General features: G+C 61.4%; 4 protein-coding genes across 4 annotated transcripts; 3 read left to right on the top strand and 1 right to left on the bottom strand.

Moving 5' to 3' along the window:
* Positions 1-504: 504 nt before the first annotated feature.
* Positions 505-3346, bottom strand: CIB1 (calcium and integrin binding 1). The gene is made up of 7 exons (XM_062501268.1): positions 3258-3346; positions 3082-3116; positions 2504-2606; positions 1999-2152; positions 1631-1749; positions 1468-1556; positions 505-1223 (listed from the first exon to the last, which is right to left on the bottom strand). The coding sequence occupies exons 1-7, from the start codon at positions 3306-3308 to the stop codon at positions 1202-1204; spliced, it is 573 nt and encodes a 190-aa protein (XP_062357252.1). The 5' UTR covers positions 3309-3346; the 3' UTR covers positions 505-1201.
* Positions 3347-3444: 98 nt separating this feature from the next.
* On the top strand, positions 3445-4521 carry GDPGP1 (GDP-D-glucose phosphorylase 1). The gene has a single exon (XM_062501632.1). It carries the CDS (start codon positions 3445-3447, stop codon positions 4519-4521), a length of 1077 nt encoding a protein of 358 aa, XP_062357616.1.
* Positions 4522-6333: 1812 nt separating this feature from the next.
* TTLL13 (tubulin tyrosine ligase like 13) lies at positions 6334-13745 on the top strand. The gene is made up of 14 exons (XM_062501380.1): positions 6334-6434; positions 6930-7060; positions 7400-7556; positions 7765-7908; positions 8453-8538; positions 8648-8873; positions 9285-9469; positions 10059-10247; positions 10709-10850; positions 11148-11327; positions 11591-11918; positions 12481-12724; positions 13278-13388; positions 13458-13745. The coding sequence occupies exons 1-14, from the start codon at positions 6414-6416 to the stop codon at positions 13732-13734; spliced, it is 2421 nt and encodes an 806-aa protein (XP_062357364.1). The 5' UTR covers positions 6334-6413; the 3' UTR covers positions 13735-13745.
* An 85-nt stretch (positions 13746-13830) lies between these two features.
* Positions 13831-15285, top strand: HDDC3 (HD domain containing 3). Its single transcript, XM_062501609.1, has 4 exons — positions 13831-13957; positions 14505-14560; positions 14642-14882; positions 15155-15285. Exons 1-4 carry the CDS (start codon positions 13846-13848, stop codon positions 15283-15285), a joined length of 540 nt encoding a protein of 179 aa, XP_062357593.1. The 5' UTR covers positions 13831-13845.
* The last annotated feature ends 70 nt before the right edge of the window (positions 15286-15355 follow it).

Genomic DNA, 15355 nt, shown 5'->3' on the forward strand with positions numbered 1-15355 from the left:
GCTGTGCTGCCAGCAGACACAGCCCTGGGGCTGTAGGGGCACAGGCCTCAGATACTGCCAGATACTACCATGGGGCAGGGAGCTGGAAGGGCCAGGAGCAGCAGGCACTGTGAGAAAGAGCTCTGAGAGCTGTCAGCATGGGGGCTCTGCTGGCCCCCAGGCCCCACATCAGCCCTGGCAGGGCTGCAGGCCAGGGCAGGGACAATGCCTGGACAAGGACAAAGGACCCTGGTGCTGCCCACAGTGTTGGCACCACTTGCCTGCCCAGGATTCCCTGGTGCCTCCAGCCTGAGCACTGAGGTCTTTGTGCTGCTCAGAAGGATCCTGGTGTGGAGGAGGGAGGGAAGGAGCTGGCCCACAGAAGGGGCTGTCGTAGAGCAGGATGTGGAGCCCGTCCCCTGGAGCAGTGGCTGGCGTGCAAGCAGAGGCCTGGCAGGAGCCCATGTCCCCAACACCCTCGTGGCACCCATCCCACAGCTGGACAAAGGCAGCAAAGAGCAAGGGTGAAACCGGAGCCCTTTAATTGTGTCCTCGCAGGGACTGGGGGAGGAAGAGGCCAGGGCAGCAGCACAGCTGCTGTGCTGGAGTGAAGAGAGAAGGGGAGGAGGAAGAGGAGGAGTGCAGGCTCTGAGCACAGCCGTGGGGGGACAGCTCTGCTGTGGGGTGCTACCTGTACAGTGACTCTTGGGTGACTGTTCAGAGAGCGCACCCCCATCTGGGTTACTGCTCATGAAAATGATCCACATTTTGATTATTGCTTAGAGAAATGGATCCATGTGGCAGCAGGGAGGCTCCCAGAAATAGAGAAGAGGCAGGAAGATGCTGGCAGGGGAGGCAGCTCCCTGCCTGCTGCTGGAAGGCACAACACAGGAATTGGTCCTGGGGGCAGAGGGGCTGTGCTGGTGCAGAATGGCCCCAGGCAGGAGCAGCTCTTCCTCCCTCACCTGCAGAGCTGCCCTTGGAATGGATAAGGATTCAAATTCTAGTGCTAGGACAGCAGAGGGGCTGCAGGAGAGGCAGATTCCTGGGACCCTCTGCTGCCAAGAAGGCACCTAAAAGAGGAGCAGGAAGGTTCCTGCCCAAGGCATTGCAGCACAGCCAGGCCATTGAGGGGCCGGGCCTGTGCTCCCTGAAAGAGGAAATGGCTGAGTCCACAAGGACCTGCAGGAGCTGGAGGAGTGCTGCTGGACAGCCATGGGGCTCACAGGACAATCTTGAAGGAGCTGCAAGAGATATGACAGGATCTGCACCTGCTTGGTAGTCACACAAAGGCTTTACAAGCCCCCAGCACTGCAGGGACCAGAATCCCATGTGGGAGAGGCTCTGTAGAGCCAGCATGGGGTGCAGATCCCTCTGCCATTACAGCAAACTTGGAAGAGGGCAGCCCTGCCCTCCTGCCACCACCAGCTCTGCTCCAGTGAGCAATCAGGTGATGAACCCCCACGCAGCCTCTGGAGACCAGCGCACCTGGCAAAGTCCGGGGAGCGGGAGACAACATGCTGGAATTCAGAGAGATTGATGGTGCCATCCTTGTCGATGTCAGACTCCTCCAGGATCTGTGGAGGAAGGTGAGTGCTCAGCTCTGTGCCTGGGGCCATGCAGTGCCCATGCCCTGGGCAAAGGGCCTCACATTTTGGATGAGCTGCTCCATCTCTGCACTGCTCAGCCTGGACTCCTCGCCTTGCCCTGTCAGGCAGTTCACCAGTTGCTCCAGGTCCTTCCTGTCCAGAGTCCCATCGTCATCAAAGTCTGTGGGGAGAGACAAGGTAGGTTTTGGCAGGGCTGCAGTGACCCCAGAGAGTCACAAGCACTGACAATGCACCGCTCTGTGTGCCTCACTATGCCAAACCAACTGTTCCCACAAGGAGTTCATAAAGCCAGCATCCCTGTGGGTAATGAAAGGGCACTGCCAGCTCTCCTGAACATCGATTCATCACCCTGCTCCCACTTCCTCAAGGTGCAGGGATCCCAGAACACAGCACCTGCCTCCAGCCTTACCAAAGATGCGGAAGGCATAGTGGGATTTGACATCAGAGGTGGCAGAATCACTGAAGACACTCAGCATATCAAGGAAGTCTTCAAAGGACATGCTGTCATCCCTGGTCTCTGAGGTTGAGAACACATGGCAGATCCGGTGCTGGAAGGGGTTTGCCTGCAGATACGGGAACAGCTCAGGCAGGGCTAGACTGTGCTGGCTCCATCAGGCACACCTTGGCCTTGGCTGCTGCTCTGGCAGGTGAGCAGGTGCCCCACTGTGCCACTGCTCCATCACCCACGGCACGGCCAAACCTGTCCTGTGCACCTCCTGGGATGCAGCAAGGAGAAGCAGGAGCCCTTGTGGCACAACAGGAATCCCCAGGATCCTGCACAGCAGGGATTCCTGGGATCCTGAGCTGCTCGGTGTGGACAAGGAAGCACTTTATTGGCACAGCAAGGCCGTGGTGGGTGCATGGGGGGCCCAGACCCGGCAGCAGCAGTGTCCCATGTCTGCCAGGCACCATACCCGCAGCTCAGGCAGCATCAAGATCTGGCTCTTGGGAACCCGCGCGGAGCAGGCGTTCTCCCTCTCCTCCTTTGGCAGCAGTTCACTGAACCTCTTGTAGGCACTTCATGAGGCAAGAAAAAGAGCGGCTCTGTGGAGCGAGCGGGGTGGCAGCAGCCCGGCTGGGCACCGGCAGTGCTTCCCAGGGCGGGGTGGACCGTTCCCAGGGCTCCTGCCAACTCCGCCAGGGGAGCGTGTTGGCCGGAGGTCCCATATCTGCTCCGAGACCAGGAGAGGAGCCGGTCTGTCTGCTGCCCACCCCGGGTACCTGTCAGAAGGGTCACCTCGGGCTCGGGCTAGCCCCCAAACCTTACCGCGCTGGCCAGGGCGTCACCGGTAACACCCGCGGACCTTCGCCCCATCACAGCCGGCTTTTAGGGAGTGTCATCAGCACCTCCCGGCTCAGCTGGGCGTCCCGGCGGAACGGGAGCCCCGGGGCAGGGCCGGAGCACTCCGTGCTTCGCGGACCGGGCTGGCGCCGGGGGCACGGGACGGTCCGCGCCTCCATCCCGCCCCACTTAAGATATTCCGGTACTTACAGCAAGATCTCCTGCTTGCTCAGGAACGTCAGCTCCTGCGGGGAGAGCAGGGGTCAGCGCCGGCACCGGGGCCAAGGCCTGATCCAGGCCACCTCGGCCACGGGTTACTTGGCCTCCGGGCACGTTCCGGGACCGCAACGCCCTGCCGTGCCCCCCGCTGCAGCCGGTGCCGGTACCTGGTACTCGCCCAGCAAGTCCCGCGGGATCACACTGGCCGAGCCGCCCATGGCGCCGCTTCCCCCCACACGTCACTCGCCCGCAGCTGCGGAACTGCCCGCCCCGGGCGGGGCAAACACGCCCACAGCACAGCCAGCCCCGCCCGCCCGGGAACACGCCGGACGCCCGGGGCCGGCAATCGCGGAGATGACGGCGATGGCGGGAGGGGATCCGGGCGAGCCTAACCCCGAGGAGTTCGTGTACGGCGAAGAGGACTTCGTGATGCAGGCAGCCGGCTGGGGCGAGCCGGACTCCGCGTCCTCTTGGTTTGACCGCGTGCTGCTGGCGGGCTGGAACGACCGTATGGAGAGGGGACTGTTCCGGTACCGGCTGGGACCGCGGCCCACCCGCGTCCTGCCCGGCCCCGTGCGCCTCGTGGCGCAGCTGAACGAGCAGCGCAGCGCGGAGCGCCGCCCGCCGCAGCCCGTCCGCAGCCTGCGGGATCCCTTCGACCCCGGTGCCTTCAACTTCACCCGGCTGCGCCCCGCCGAGCTGCTGTTCCGCCTGCGCCGCGCCGGCGGCCCGGGGCAGCCACCCGACCCGCTGCTGGTGGCCATCAACGCCAGCCCGCTGGAGCGGGGACACGTCCTGCTGCTGCCGGCCCCGGCGCAGCGGCTGCCGCAGGTACTGACGGCCCCGGCACTGCACGGGGCGCTGGAGGCGGCGCTGCTCAGCGCCCACCCCGGATTCCGCGTGGGCTTCAACGGGCTGGGCGGCGGCGCCTCGGTGAACCACCTGCACCTGCACGGGCTCTACCTGGACCGCCCGTTGCCGCTGGAGGAGGCGCCGGCCGAGCCACTGGGGCCGCGCCTGGGGCTGCTCCGTGCCGGACCGGCCCCCGCCTTCCTCTTCTTCGCGCCCGACCCCGCGGCGCTGGAGCCTGTGTCGCGGGCCGTGTGCCGGGCGGCGGAACACCTGGGCGGTGCCGGGCTGGCCTGCAACGTGCTGGCCACGCGGGGCGACCCGCTGGCCGGGCCCGGGGCCGGAGGCGGCCGCGGACTGCGGGTGCTGCTGTGGGCGCGCCGGCCCCTCTTCGGCCCCAAGGCGGGTGAGCCCTTCGCCGTGGCGTTGTGCGAGCTGGCAGGGCTGCTGCCGCTGCCCGCCGAGACGCTCTACCGGGACATCACCGAGGCGCAGGCCCTGAGCGCCATCCGCCAGCACCTGCTGCCCGAGCCCGAACTGCTGCACCTGGGCGGGGAGCTGGCGCGGCTGCTGGAGAGCTGAACCGGTGGCTCGGGCAGTGACTGTAGAACGGAACCGGTGACTCAGGCAGTGACTGCAGAGCTGACGGCTCCACGACCGGCAGGGGCCGCTGCGGGTGGAAGACGCGGAAGTGACTGTCACGTGACCGCGCGTGACCGCTCTGCCCTCCGTGCCCGCGTCTCTATGGTGTGGTCGCTATGGGAACGCGGCGAACCCGGGAGCGGTGCGATGGCGGCGGCGGGCGGCGGCGGGGGAAACGTGGGCCCGGACCCAGACCCATCCCCGGGAACCCCTCCGGGCGAGGAGGCTGCCGTCGCGGCGGTTCCCTCGGACAGTCCCGCTGCCCTCGCCGGACTCGAGCCGCGGAGGAAGCGCAGGCGAGTGCCGGGCCGCAGCCCCCCGGCAGGGTCTTGCTGGAGCCCGTCTAGCCGCTCCTGGAGGCGCCTCCTTCGCGCTGGGTCCCGGCCTCACTGCTCCCCGTGGGACAGTGCCCAGCCGGTGCCCGGCGCTCCCCAGCCCCCGGGAGCCGGTCCGGGATCCCGCTGACCCAAAATAAATGGTGTTCCCCCAGAATTGCCCCAACCATCCCCTGTGTGACACACCCAGGCACGGCTCCGTGCCTGGGACCAGCCTGCCGCTCTCCTTATGGCTGTAGCGAACCGGAGCTGGCTCGGTCAGAGTGCCCGGGGTGCTTTGAGCGCGCACGGGGGATCGGGGCTGTGTCCCCATTCTGTGCTCTGCCCGCTGCCTCACTGAGCTACTGTCATCTGTCTCTATTCCAGTGTCCCCTCCATCAACCTGAGCGGCTGCAAGTATGAGAGTGGTGAGTCAGAGGGGTCTCTGCAGGCTTCCAGCCCACACCAGGCTCTCCAGGTGCTGGGACCCAGTTCCCACTGGTTAATTTACTGCTACCAGACTGGCACTGGGCCCCAGTGTTAGCGGGGAGTTTGTCACACTTTGGATTGAGATTTCTCACGACTTAAAATGTGCAACAGCAGTACAAGCCCTCAACATCCCCCACACTTGCATTTGCCAGCTGTCTGCTAAAATGGGCAAGAAGGGTTCCATCAGGTACAGTGCAAGGGAGCACCTGGGATTGAAGACAGGACCTGAGGGTTGTCAACTGTTCAAGGTAAAGCTGGTGGTAATGCCTGGAACTTTCCCTGTGTTGTTCATCCCTGGTGACTCCAGGGAGCTGGTCCTCTCCCTTCCCACTCTTCTTTTCTTCCACAAGCTGGATCTTGAAAGAACAAACTCCTGGCCCATGAGAGGTGTTATTAATCTACTTTGCTAAGGGATCTTGGTAAGCATGGATCCCCATCACCTCCCCAGCCCTGCCAAATTCATACTTGGCACTAGCGTGAACCATCCCAGCAGAGACCTTTTCCCACTGAGCTGTGTTCTGCTGCTGAAAGACCTTTGATTTGGGAGATTAAATTCACACCTTCACAAGACTTCTTGTCTGTCTGTGAGGTGCAAGACCCATGGGAAGTTCAATGCTGCTGTTGAGGCCCTGGCACCTCAAGACAGGTAGAATTAGAGGGTTAAAAGCTCCCAGAATACTTGCAGCCAGAGGCTTGGGGAGTTGGCCAGATAAAACTAGTGTTCCTGACACTTTCCAAGGGGTCATAACAATAACTTATACCTCTCAGAAGGGAACTGCAGCCCTTGTTGTTTTGGGGGGTTGTTATCCCCTGTATGTGGCTCCTCCGCCAGAGATTTGTTTCACGTTCTGTCCCTGGTTATTTTGGGGGTTTATCAGTCCCTGTATGTGGCTTCCCTGCCTGGCCCCTGTCACTGCTTGCCTTGGCACAGTGCGGCGGGCGGCGCAGCACTGCGGGCTGAAGGAAGCGGGAGAAAACGAGGAGTGGACAGTGTACTGGACAGACAGCTCAGTCACTTTGGAGCGCCTCATGGAAATGAAGCGCTTCCAGGTAAACAAAACACTTGCCTAGCAGAAATTGCTCAGGAAGGAAGAGGGTGACACAAGGGTGTCTGTGGAACAGCATGTGGCAGAGTGAAACAGAAGTACCCAAAGCAGTGCCATGTGCCATCTGTGCCTCAGCTCCAAAGCACAGGGTCAGGTGCCTTTGTTTGTGCCATGTCCTTGGCTGGTGTCACCAGCAGCATTCAGCAGCTATGGTGGGAGCAGAAGCGTTCCAGCCCTGTGATGTGCTGTAAAATAAACAGCTGTTGATTAATGGCTCTTACGCTGCTCCAGGGCTAAGATGGAATAGGCAAATAAATCACTAGTGAAACTCAGATAAAGCGGCAGTAGCAAGTCTCACCCCCCCAGCAGTAGTTCAAGGCAGCCACAGGCTTGGCTTCCCTCTTCGTGCTGGTTCTCCAAGCACAGGCTTTCCTCAGGGCTGGGAGAATCCATTCCCACAGGGCCTCTGCTGATCTGGGTTTTTCTGCCCCACTTTCAGAAAATCAACCACTTCCCAGGCATGATCGAGCTGTGCCGCAAGGACCTGCTGGCTCGCAACCTGAACCGCATGCTCCGTCTCTTCCCCAAGGAGTACAGCATCTTCCCCCGCACGTGGTGCCTGCCAGCTGAGTGAGTGCCACAGGGAGGGGGAGGCTGCTCGCCTGCTCCTTCTGGGCACTGGAGCCCAAACCTTCACTTGCTTTGGCATGCACCGTGGTGACCTCTTGCACAGACCCCCCAGAACAGGCGGCGATGTGTGTGAGGGAAAGGTGGGATTTGGAGAGCTGGGTCAGGTCATGGACCAATCTGTGACTCCTGGAGATTAGGAATGGGGTTTTGATTCATCCCCTGCAAAAAATCAGTGTGTGCTGGCATGCATCACCATGTTCTCAGTACCCAGCTGAGCTCTTACGAGAGAGTTCAGAGGGGTGTTTTGCAGCTGGTGATAGTCACCCCTTCTTTGCACAGCTACGGAGATTTCCATACCTACAGTTCCATGAGGAAAGCAAGAACATTCATCTGCAAGCCTGACAACAGGTGCCAGGGAAAAGGGATCTTCATAACCCACCACCCAGAGGAGATCAAGCATGGGGAACGCATGATCTGTCAGCAGTACATCTCTGAGGTACTGGGACAGTCCCAGAACATAAGGGTAGGATTCCAGTCTCCACTCTGCCAGCATCCCCCATGCTCCCCAGGTCTCCTCAGATCTGCTGGAGGTGTTGGTGGCTGCAGCACGTCAGGGACACAGACAAAGCTTGTTCCTCTGCTGAGCAGCACAAGCTGCGGGGCGGTTCCTCACCTCAGCTTTGCTCCTGCCTCTCTCCTCACAGCCCTTCCTCATCGATGGCTTCAAGTTTGACATGCGCATCTACGTGCTGGTCACATCCTGTGACCCACTGAGGATTTTTCTCTATAAGGAGGGCCTGGCCCGGTTTGCCACCATGAGGTACATCGATCGCAGCACAAGAAACCTGGTAAAAAGGAAGTTTCAAAAAAACTCATATAGTATCTGTGGATGTCAGTCTTTAACTTGTCCTGGGGGCATTCCAGGCCTTGAAAAGGCAGGTGTTGGGAGTTGCAGGAATCCCAGCTTGATGCTTTCCTGTTCTTCCTCCATTCCCCTTCCTCCTCCTCATGGAAGTATTTCAGGAAGGATAGTAGATCTACCCCAAGGCCCCACATTTGGGCTGTTTACTGCCATTAATACAGAATCATTGTTTGCTTGGATGGAACCTTGGAAGGTCTCCAACCTCAAAACTTGGTCAACAATAAATTCGTATCTGATTTCTCGGGGTCTCACCCTATCAGGTTTTGAAAATCTGCAGAATGAAGCCCCCCCTGGTGTCTCTGGGCAGCATGTTCTGCTTCTGGTCCTGATAAGCATGCTCAATTCCACACCATTCCTACTCTGCCCGTGCTTCAGGCAGAAAAGAACATGGGAGTATCTGGTGAGGCTGCTCCTGCTTCTGCTTAGTGGTTCAGAGTGAACCACTAATGTCTCTTGTGGTTCCCTGCCAGGGTGACATCTGCATGCACCTGACCAATTATGCAATCAACAAACACAATGAGAACTTTGTTAAGGACGACATGGTGGGCAGCAAGAGGTACTGGCATGTCTGAGCACTGTAAGAACACTGCCTGGGGAAACTGCTTTACCTCAGCTTTCCTGGGGTGACACAGCTGAGCCCTTACCTCCTCCTGTTCCCCTTGCAGGAAGCTGTCCACCCTGAATGCCTGGATGGCAGAGCACAGCTATGACACATCAAAGCTCTGGGCAGATATTGATGACATTGTTATAAAGACGCTGATTTCAGCTCACCCTGTGCTGAAACACAATTACCAGAGCTGCTTCTCCAACCACCCTACTGGCTGCGCCTGCTTTGAAATCCTGGGCTTTGACATTTTGCTGGATAGAAGGCTGAAGCCATGGCTGCTGGAGGTGAGGAAGGAGTGGAGAGCTCAGAGCTGGGGGCTTGGGATGAACAGGGCTTGTTTGATTCAAAAGGACCACCCTGCCCACAGAATTAACCAGGCTGTGAAGCCAAACAACCTGCTGTGAGCAGGATCCAAGAGAACCCATTTCCTGTACGCCATCTAACAACAGAGAGTTTCCCAAGCCTTCAGACCCCTTGTCCTGTGAGCACCCTGAATTTGTGATAGCTGCCCCCGCCTGCACCCTCTGGGGTGGGCTCCAGGTGGCACAAGCAGGCAACACACTGCGGGAGAGAGTGCTGTGTGTAGCTTGCTCCTCTTGACATAGAGAAGAGCATCCATGGGCAATGTGGGGCACGGCTGGGACCATAGGCTCGGAGCTGGGGTGCTAGGTTAGGTTACCTGCTTGTCTTGGCAGGTGAACCACTCTCCCAGCTTCAACACAGATTCTCAGCTGGACCACGAGGTGAAGGATGCTCTTCTGTGTGATACCTTCAACCTGATCAATGTGCATGCCTGTGACAAGAGGAAGGTGCTGGAGGAAGACAAGCGGCGTGTAAAGGAACGGCTCCTTCAGGCCAACCAGACCGTCCGTGAGTCCAGGTACTGCTGCTCCCCCAGAGTGCTGCAGGTCCCCAGTGAGCTAAGTCAGGGCATGACAGAGCAGGGTAACACCAGGGCTGGCTGCTGGAAGCTCTCAGAGCCCATGGCATTGTGCAGCCTCCGAGCTCTCCCAAGCCATCTGCATCCTGCAAGGAGGAGCCAGGGCTCCTCTCTGGGTGCCAGGAAATCAGTGCCACCCTGTGCTCTGGACCCTGACAGAGCTGTCCCCGAGCTGCGCCTCGGGGGTTGTCATCTCTTTTGCTGGGGATGGGCAGTGCCAGCATCCTGGGCTGGCAGGGATGCTCACATGAGGAACCACGGCCCTGCCTCAGGAACTGGGGTAGCCTGGGCATGGGCCCTTCTCCAGGGCAGCGGTCCTTTCAGGGCTGAGAGTGTCCTCTTCCTCTGTCTGCATGTCCTTCCATAAGCCCGTGTTCAATGAGACTGCTGCTTTGCAGGCAGTGCGTGACTCTCTCCAGCTGCTGTTTCCATCAGGAGTCCTGGGATAACCCTGGACTCCATGTCAGCCCTGCACACTGCCTGTCCCAGAGCCTCCCTCCAGAGTTCCCTGTCCTCCCTCCCGCTGCAGGCGCAGGGAGCAGGAGAGCAGCCAGGCTGCCTGGCTGGCACAGGCTGAGACCTATGAGAACGAGCACCTGGGGGGGTTCCGACGCATCTACCCAGCACCTGGAACAGAGAAGTATGAGCCATTCTTCCAGCAGAGCAGGTCCCTCTTCCAGGAAACGGCATCATCCAAGGCACGAGAAGAGCATGCCAGGTACGGTGCTCCTTTGGAAACCCACTTCTCACAGGTGCAATGGAGACCACTTGCTCCTGGTCCCTCCTGGGGAGCAGCTCTGTGCTTGGCAGGTGTAAGAAAACAGGGAGAGTGGGAGGGGAAAGGAAGGAGCCTGCACATGCTGTGGCACCACAGCAAAGAGACTCCTTTCAGATGGACTCCAGAGAGGCAAGGGCAGTACTCAATTGACTTTTGGACCCTGGAGACACCATTTCCCAAATGTCCCCCTCCCTTCTGACAAGCACAGCCTAATCCAAGGGCATTTCTCTTTTTAAAAGTCTCTTCACAACCATCCCTGTCCTATCTCTTGGCACACTTCTATTACAGGCTATTCATACAGAACTTTGGCTGGCTGTAAATGTCCTCAGGTTGAAGGCTACTCCACAGCCTATTGCTGTTGTGGATTTGAGCCAGTGAGTGACTCTGCTGTTCTGTGGCAGGCAGCACCTGGAGGAGATTCGCCTGAAAAATGAAAAGCTGGAAGCTGCCGCCAGGAAGAAGAAAACAAACAGGATCCAGAATAAAAGCACAGCTCCTACAACCCACCTTGCCCACAGAAGCACCAAGTCATGGGATAGAAAGGTACCTCAGTGTCAGCATTGCCCATGGGATCTCCAAGTCAGTGACATGGCTCTGGGAGCTATGCTGAGCCATTGCTGCACCCATGAAGCAGAAATTCCAGGTTTGACTCCCTGCATGATGTTCAGAGTCAACAACTTGTGTTGGCAGCACCACTGTTGTGCCTTTCTACTTTGGCTCTCACTGGAATCTCTGTCCCACCCTGAGACTGTCCCCAGGGTTGGAGCAGCTCATGGCTTGTCTCACCCATGCATTGTCCCAGCTTCAGTTTTGGTATAGCTCAGGTGTTTCTCTGCCGAGGTGCAGCGCATACAGTACAACTCCATGCAGCCCCAGGACATCATAGAAAATGAAGAGAAGAGGAGAGTGAATTCTCTGCTGCGGCGTGAGAAGCTGATCCGAAACCTGGGCATCATCGACCAGCTTTCCCAGCTGCTCTCCACACCTGACACCCAGGGATCCTGTGCCCTCCAGAGCCAGGTAATGGCACTGCCCAGAGCCACCCCACACAGCCGAGGCAGAAGGATGGGGAGAAGTGAATTGGGCACAGGATGGGGGTGTGCTGCAGGCAGATCAGTTGCATCCTGTGCCTTCAGGATGATGAGTCTGGAATGGTGGTGGGGACAAAGTGCAGGGTAATGATTTAGTGAGCACCTGGACATGACTAGAGAAGACTTTTCCTTCCCATCTCCTGCCAAGGCCTACAGAAGTAAGCCATGGCCATTTTCCTTCCTTCCTTCCAGCTGCAGTTTCCCTGGGATGTCATCGGGGACCACAACACTGACGATGTAACTATGTTTATCTCATTCCTGGGAGTCCCAGCTGAGGACAGCCCTAGAGCCCAGGCCAGGCCACGGCCCGTCCCAGGCCCAGATCCCAACGACATGAAGACACTCTGCATTCAGGGCCGGAGTGTCCTGTACCACGCACGGCACGAGGGCCCCCGGGCGCTGGGCGGGGGCTGGCTGCAGGGCCAGGCCGCGGGGGCAGTGGTCACCCAGCCCTGTGCCCAACCTAAGCAGCCACTGAGAGAACAGCAGCTCCCTGGCACTGAAACCCAGGCTGAAGGCTGTAAGTACACATCACCTTCCTGTGTATGCTGTGGGTGCTCCTGGCCTTGCCAGGGTGAAAGGAATGGGTGGGCTTGATGGAGCTCTCAGGGGTGCTGGGACACTGCAAAAGAGTTGCCATGCTCTGCCTAGGATACTGGAACCACTGGAAGTCTCTGTCTGAGGCTTGGAGCATCCCATTTGCAGGGTCAGGGAAGAACCATGGGTGGTTTCCCAGGACCAAGGGTTGATGAGCAGGCATGGGGGAGCGTGAGAAGCCAGGAAAGTCAAAGGGGTGCATTAGCTCCTGGGGGTCAGAGGGGACATGGTGACATAGCACAGACCCCAATCTCTTCCCAGGCCTCCCTCCCACCACACTGCTCCCAGCCCATGCTCTCACCCTCCATCCCTGCCCTGCCTGGCTCCCCAGCATGGGCTTCATCCACTCTGCAGCCTTAGGACCAAGGGAGCAGGGGCAGAGGAGGTGCTGCCAAGACCAAGCCCCACTGAGAAGGGCAGTGGGGGCTGCTGACCTGCAGAGCTGCTGGCTCTGCACACCCCCACATCCGTGTGTGCTGTTCCAGGTGATGCTGGTAGCCCGTCATCCTCCGATGGAGGCAGCTGTCCCCCGGCTTCCCCAGCCAGCCCCAGGCAGGCCACAGGTGATGGCATCTTCAGCCATCCACTTCTTCCCGTCGCTGCTGCCGTTCGGGTGGAGCACGCAAATGCCTCAGACCATGGCAGAGCCTCACCATGCCAGTGTGTCACATCATGCCAACACCTCGCCCCATGCCAGTGCCTCGCACCTTCACAGCATGAAAAGCACAGGTAACATGGCCGAGGGGCTCAGCCTTCCTCCCATGTGTGCTGGAATGAAAACTAGGACTTACAGGACAGGCTGGCTGCCTCAATCAACTGCGGCGTCGGCAGCTGAGCCCCCTGACCAGAGCCTGGGCCCAGCATGGTTCTGGCTGCCCATCCCAGCTAGCTTCACCTCTGCCAGGACCGGAGCCTGGTGCTCGTACCCCTGTCCGTGCCCTGCTCGCTGCACTCGCGTCCGTGACCCACCACTGTCTGCAGCAAAACCCTGCAGAGGGCACCTGGCTCCGGATCCGTCGGAACCTCGCTTCCCCCCGCCCCGGGGCCCCTTCTGCCGCCGACCCCGCCCGTTCCTGGGCCGCTTCCTGGCCATGGCGCTGCTGCTTCAGCGCGGCCTGCGTGCGGTCCCGCTCCTCGCCTGGGCTCCGCGGCGGGCGGCGGCGGCGCAGCCCGGGGACCCGGAGCCGCCGGACCCGGCGCTGGAGGAGACGGAGAGGTGCGAAGCGGCCGTTCCGCGCTCGGGGCCTGTGCTGGCCCGGGCGCTCACGCATGTTCTCCGCAGGGCGCGGCGACGGCGGGCGGCGGCGCGGATGGAGCGGCTGCGGCGGGAGTTGGGCGGGGGTCGCGGAGCCCCGGAGCGTGCCCTGACCTGGCAGGCGATGGAGCAGCTGCGGTGAGCGCGGGACCGGGCGGGCCGCTCCGCGCCCGGTGACCGGCCCCGTGACCGTGCTCGTGCCCGCAGGTTCCTGCGGCAGGAGCTGCCCGAGGAGTGGCCGCTGGAGCGCCTGGCCCAGGGGTTTGGTGTCAGCACCGACGTGGTGCGGCGGGTGCTGCGGAGCCGCGGCTGCCCTTCTCCGCGCCGCCGCCTGCGGCAGGACCAGCGGGCGCTGAGCGCCGCCGCCACCGCAGCGCCGCCGGGACGGGGAGCGGGGGACGGGCGCGAGGTGCGCGCCCCCGACGGGACGCTGCTGTACCGGCTGCCGCGGGGCTGGGGCGGGCCGGGGCCCGGCGCGCAATAAACGGAGTTGGGACCCGCCTCCGCCTGTGTCGCTTCCGTCGCGCCGGGCGCGGGCTGCCAGGCGGCGGGGATGAGCTCCGAGGCGGCGGAGCTGAGCTCCAAGGGGCCGGCGATGGGCTCCGAGATGGCGCGGCTGCTAGAGGCGGTGGACTTCGCAGCCAGAAAACACAAGGAGCAGCGGCGTCTGGATCCCGAGGGCACCCCCTACATCAACCACCCCATCGGTGCGGAAACCCCGCGGCACCGCGTCCCGCTCCCGGGAGACCCCTGCGGCCCCTCTCTCCCTCACCCCTGGGACCCATCCTGCCCCGGTGCGCTGCCACCCCCTCCGGAGCCTCCCACTCTGGTCCCTGGGGAGAACCGTGTCCTTTCTCTCGTACCACATCCTCCAGCCCGATGGGGCAGCTTTCGAAGCACTGCAGCCCTGGCCCCTGCCCCAGCCCTGTGTCTGGGTGTGGCTGCCACCGCACTGTTGCACTGCTTTGGATGGGGCCCAGGGGAGCTGCTGAGGCGCCCCTAAGCCACAATCGCACCTGCCAGACCTGGGGGCAGCTCCCACCTTGGGGGTAGTGCCAGCGCCTGGGACCTTCCTGTGTCCCCAGCTAAAGGATCCACCGCGCAGGACGTTCCCGTGGGGTCTCCCCCGGCCAGGGTTGATCTCGGGGAAACCTCGCTGCCCACCGTGCAGCGCAGCCCCGGTGTCACCCACGGGAGCGACTGTCCCGGCCTGGAGCTGCCTGTTCCCCTCCCACGTTTCCGTTCTCACTGCAGGCGTCGCCAGGATCCTGGCACACGAGGCCGGTGTGACGGACATAGTGGTGCTGCAGGTAACGCCCTGCCCTGCCCTGCCTGTTCCCTGTTGCTCAGCCCAGACCACTGCAGTCCCCCTCGTCCCCTCCTCGCCACAGGCTGCCCTCCTGCACGACACCGTGGAGGACACGGACACCACGTTCTCCGAGATCGAGGAGTGGTTCGGTGCAGAGGTGCGGTGTGTGGTGGAGGAGGTGACGGACGACAAGACCTTGCCCAAGATGGAGCGGAAGCGGCTGCAGATCGAGCATGCTCCCATTTGCAGCCGGCGGGCCAAGCTGGTTAAACTGGCGGACAAGCTGTACAACCTGCGGGACCTGAATCGCTGCACCCCGCGAGGTACCGCCCACATCGGGAGGGACGAGCCCGGCTGGTCCCAGGCAGCAGCATGGCTGGTGCCGGCTGGCTCTGCCGAGGGGCAGAGGAACGCCGGGGCTGCCCGGGGCGGCAGTGGCGGGAGCGAGGGCAGTGTGCCTGTGCCTGTGTCAGTGGCTGGCTGTGCCTGTGTTAGTGGCTGTGTCTCCGTGCGTGTGTCTTCATGTCCGAGGACTGGGGGCGGGGGCGCTGCCGGTGTTGCGGAGCCCGAAGTGACGTCACGCGTATACCCGCAGGATGGTCGGCGGAGCGCGTGCAGGAGTACTTCCGGTGGGCGGCGCGCGTGGTGTCCGGCCTGCGCGGGACCAGCGCTGCCCTGGAGGGGGCGCTGCAGCGCTTGTTCGAAGAGCGCGGCGTGGCCACGTGACCGCCGCGGCCGCCTCGGCCAATAAACGTGCGCAGAGCTCGGCGTCGCTGGGTTGCCATGGTATCGTGCG

This window comes from Cinclus cinclus, chromosome 13 (genome assembly GCF_963662255.1).
Source record: "Cinclus cinclus chromosome 13, bCinCin1.1, whole genome shotgun sequence".
NCBI lineage: Eukaryota > Metazoa > Chordata > Aves > Passeriformes > Cinclidae > Cinclus > Cinclus cinclus.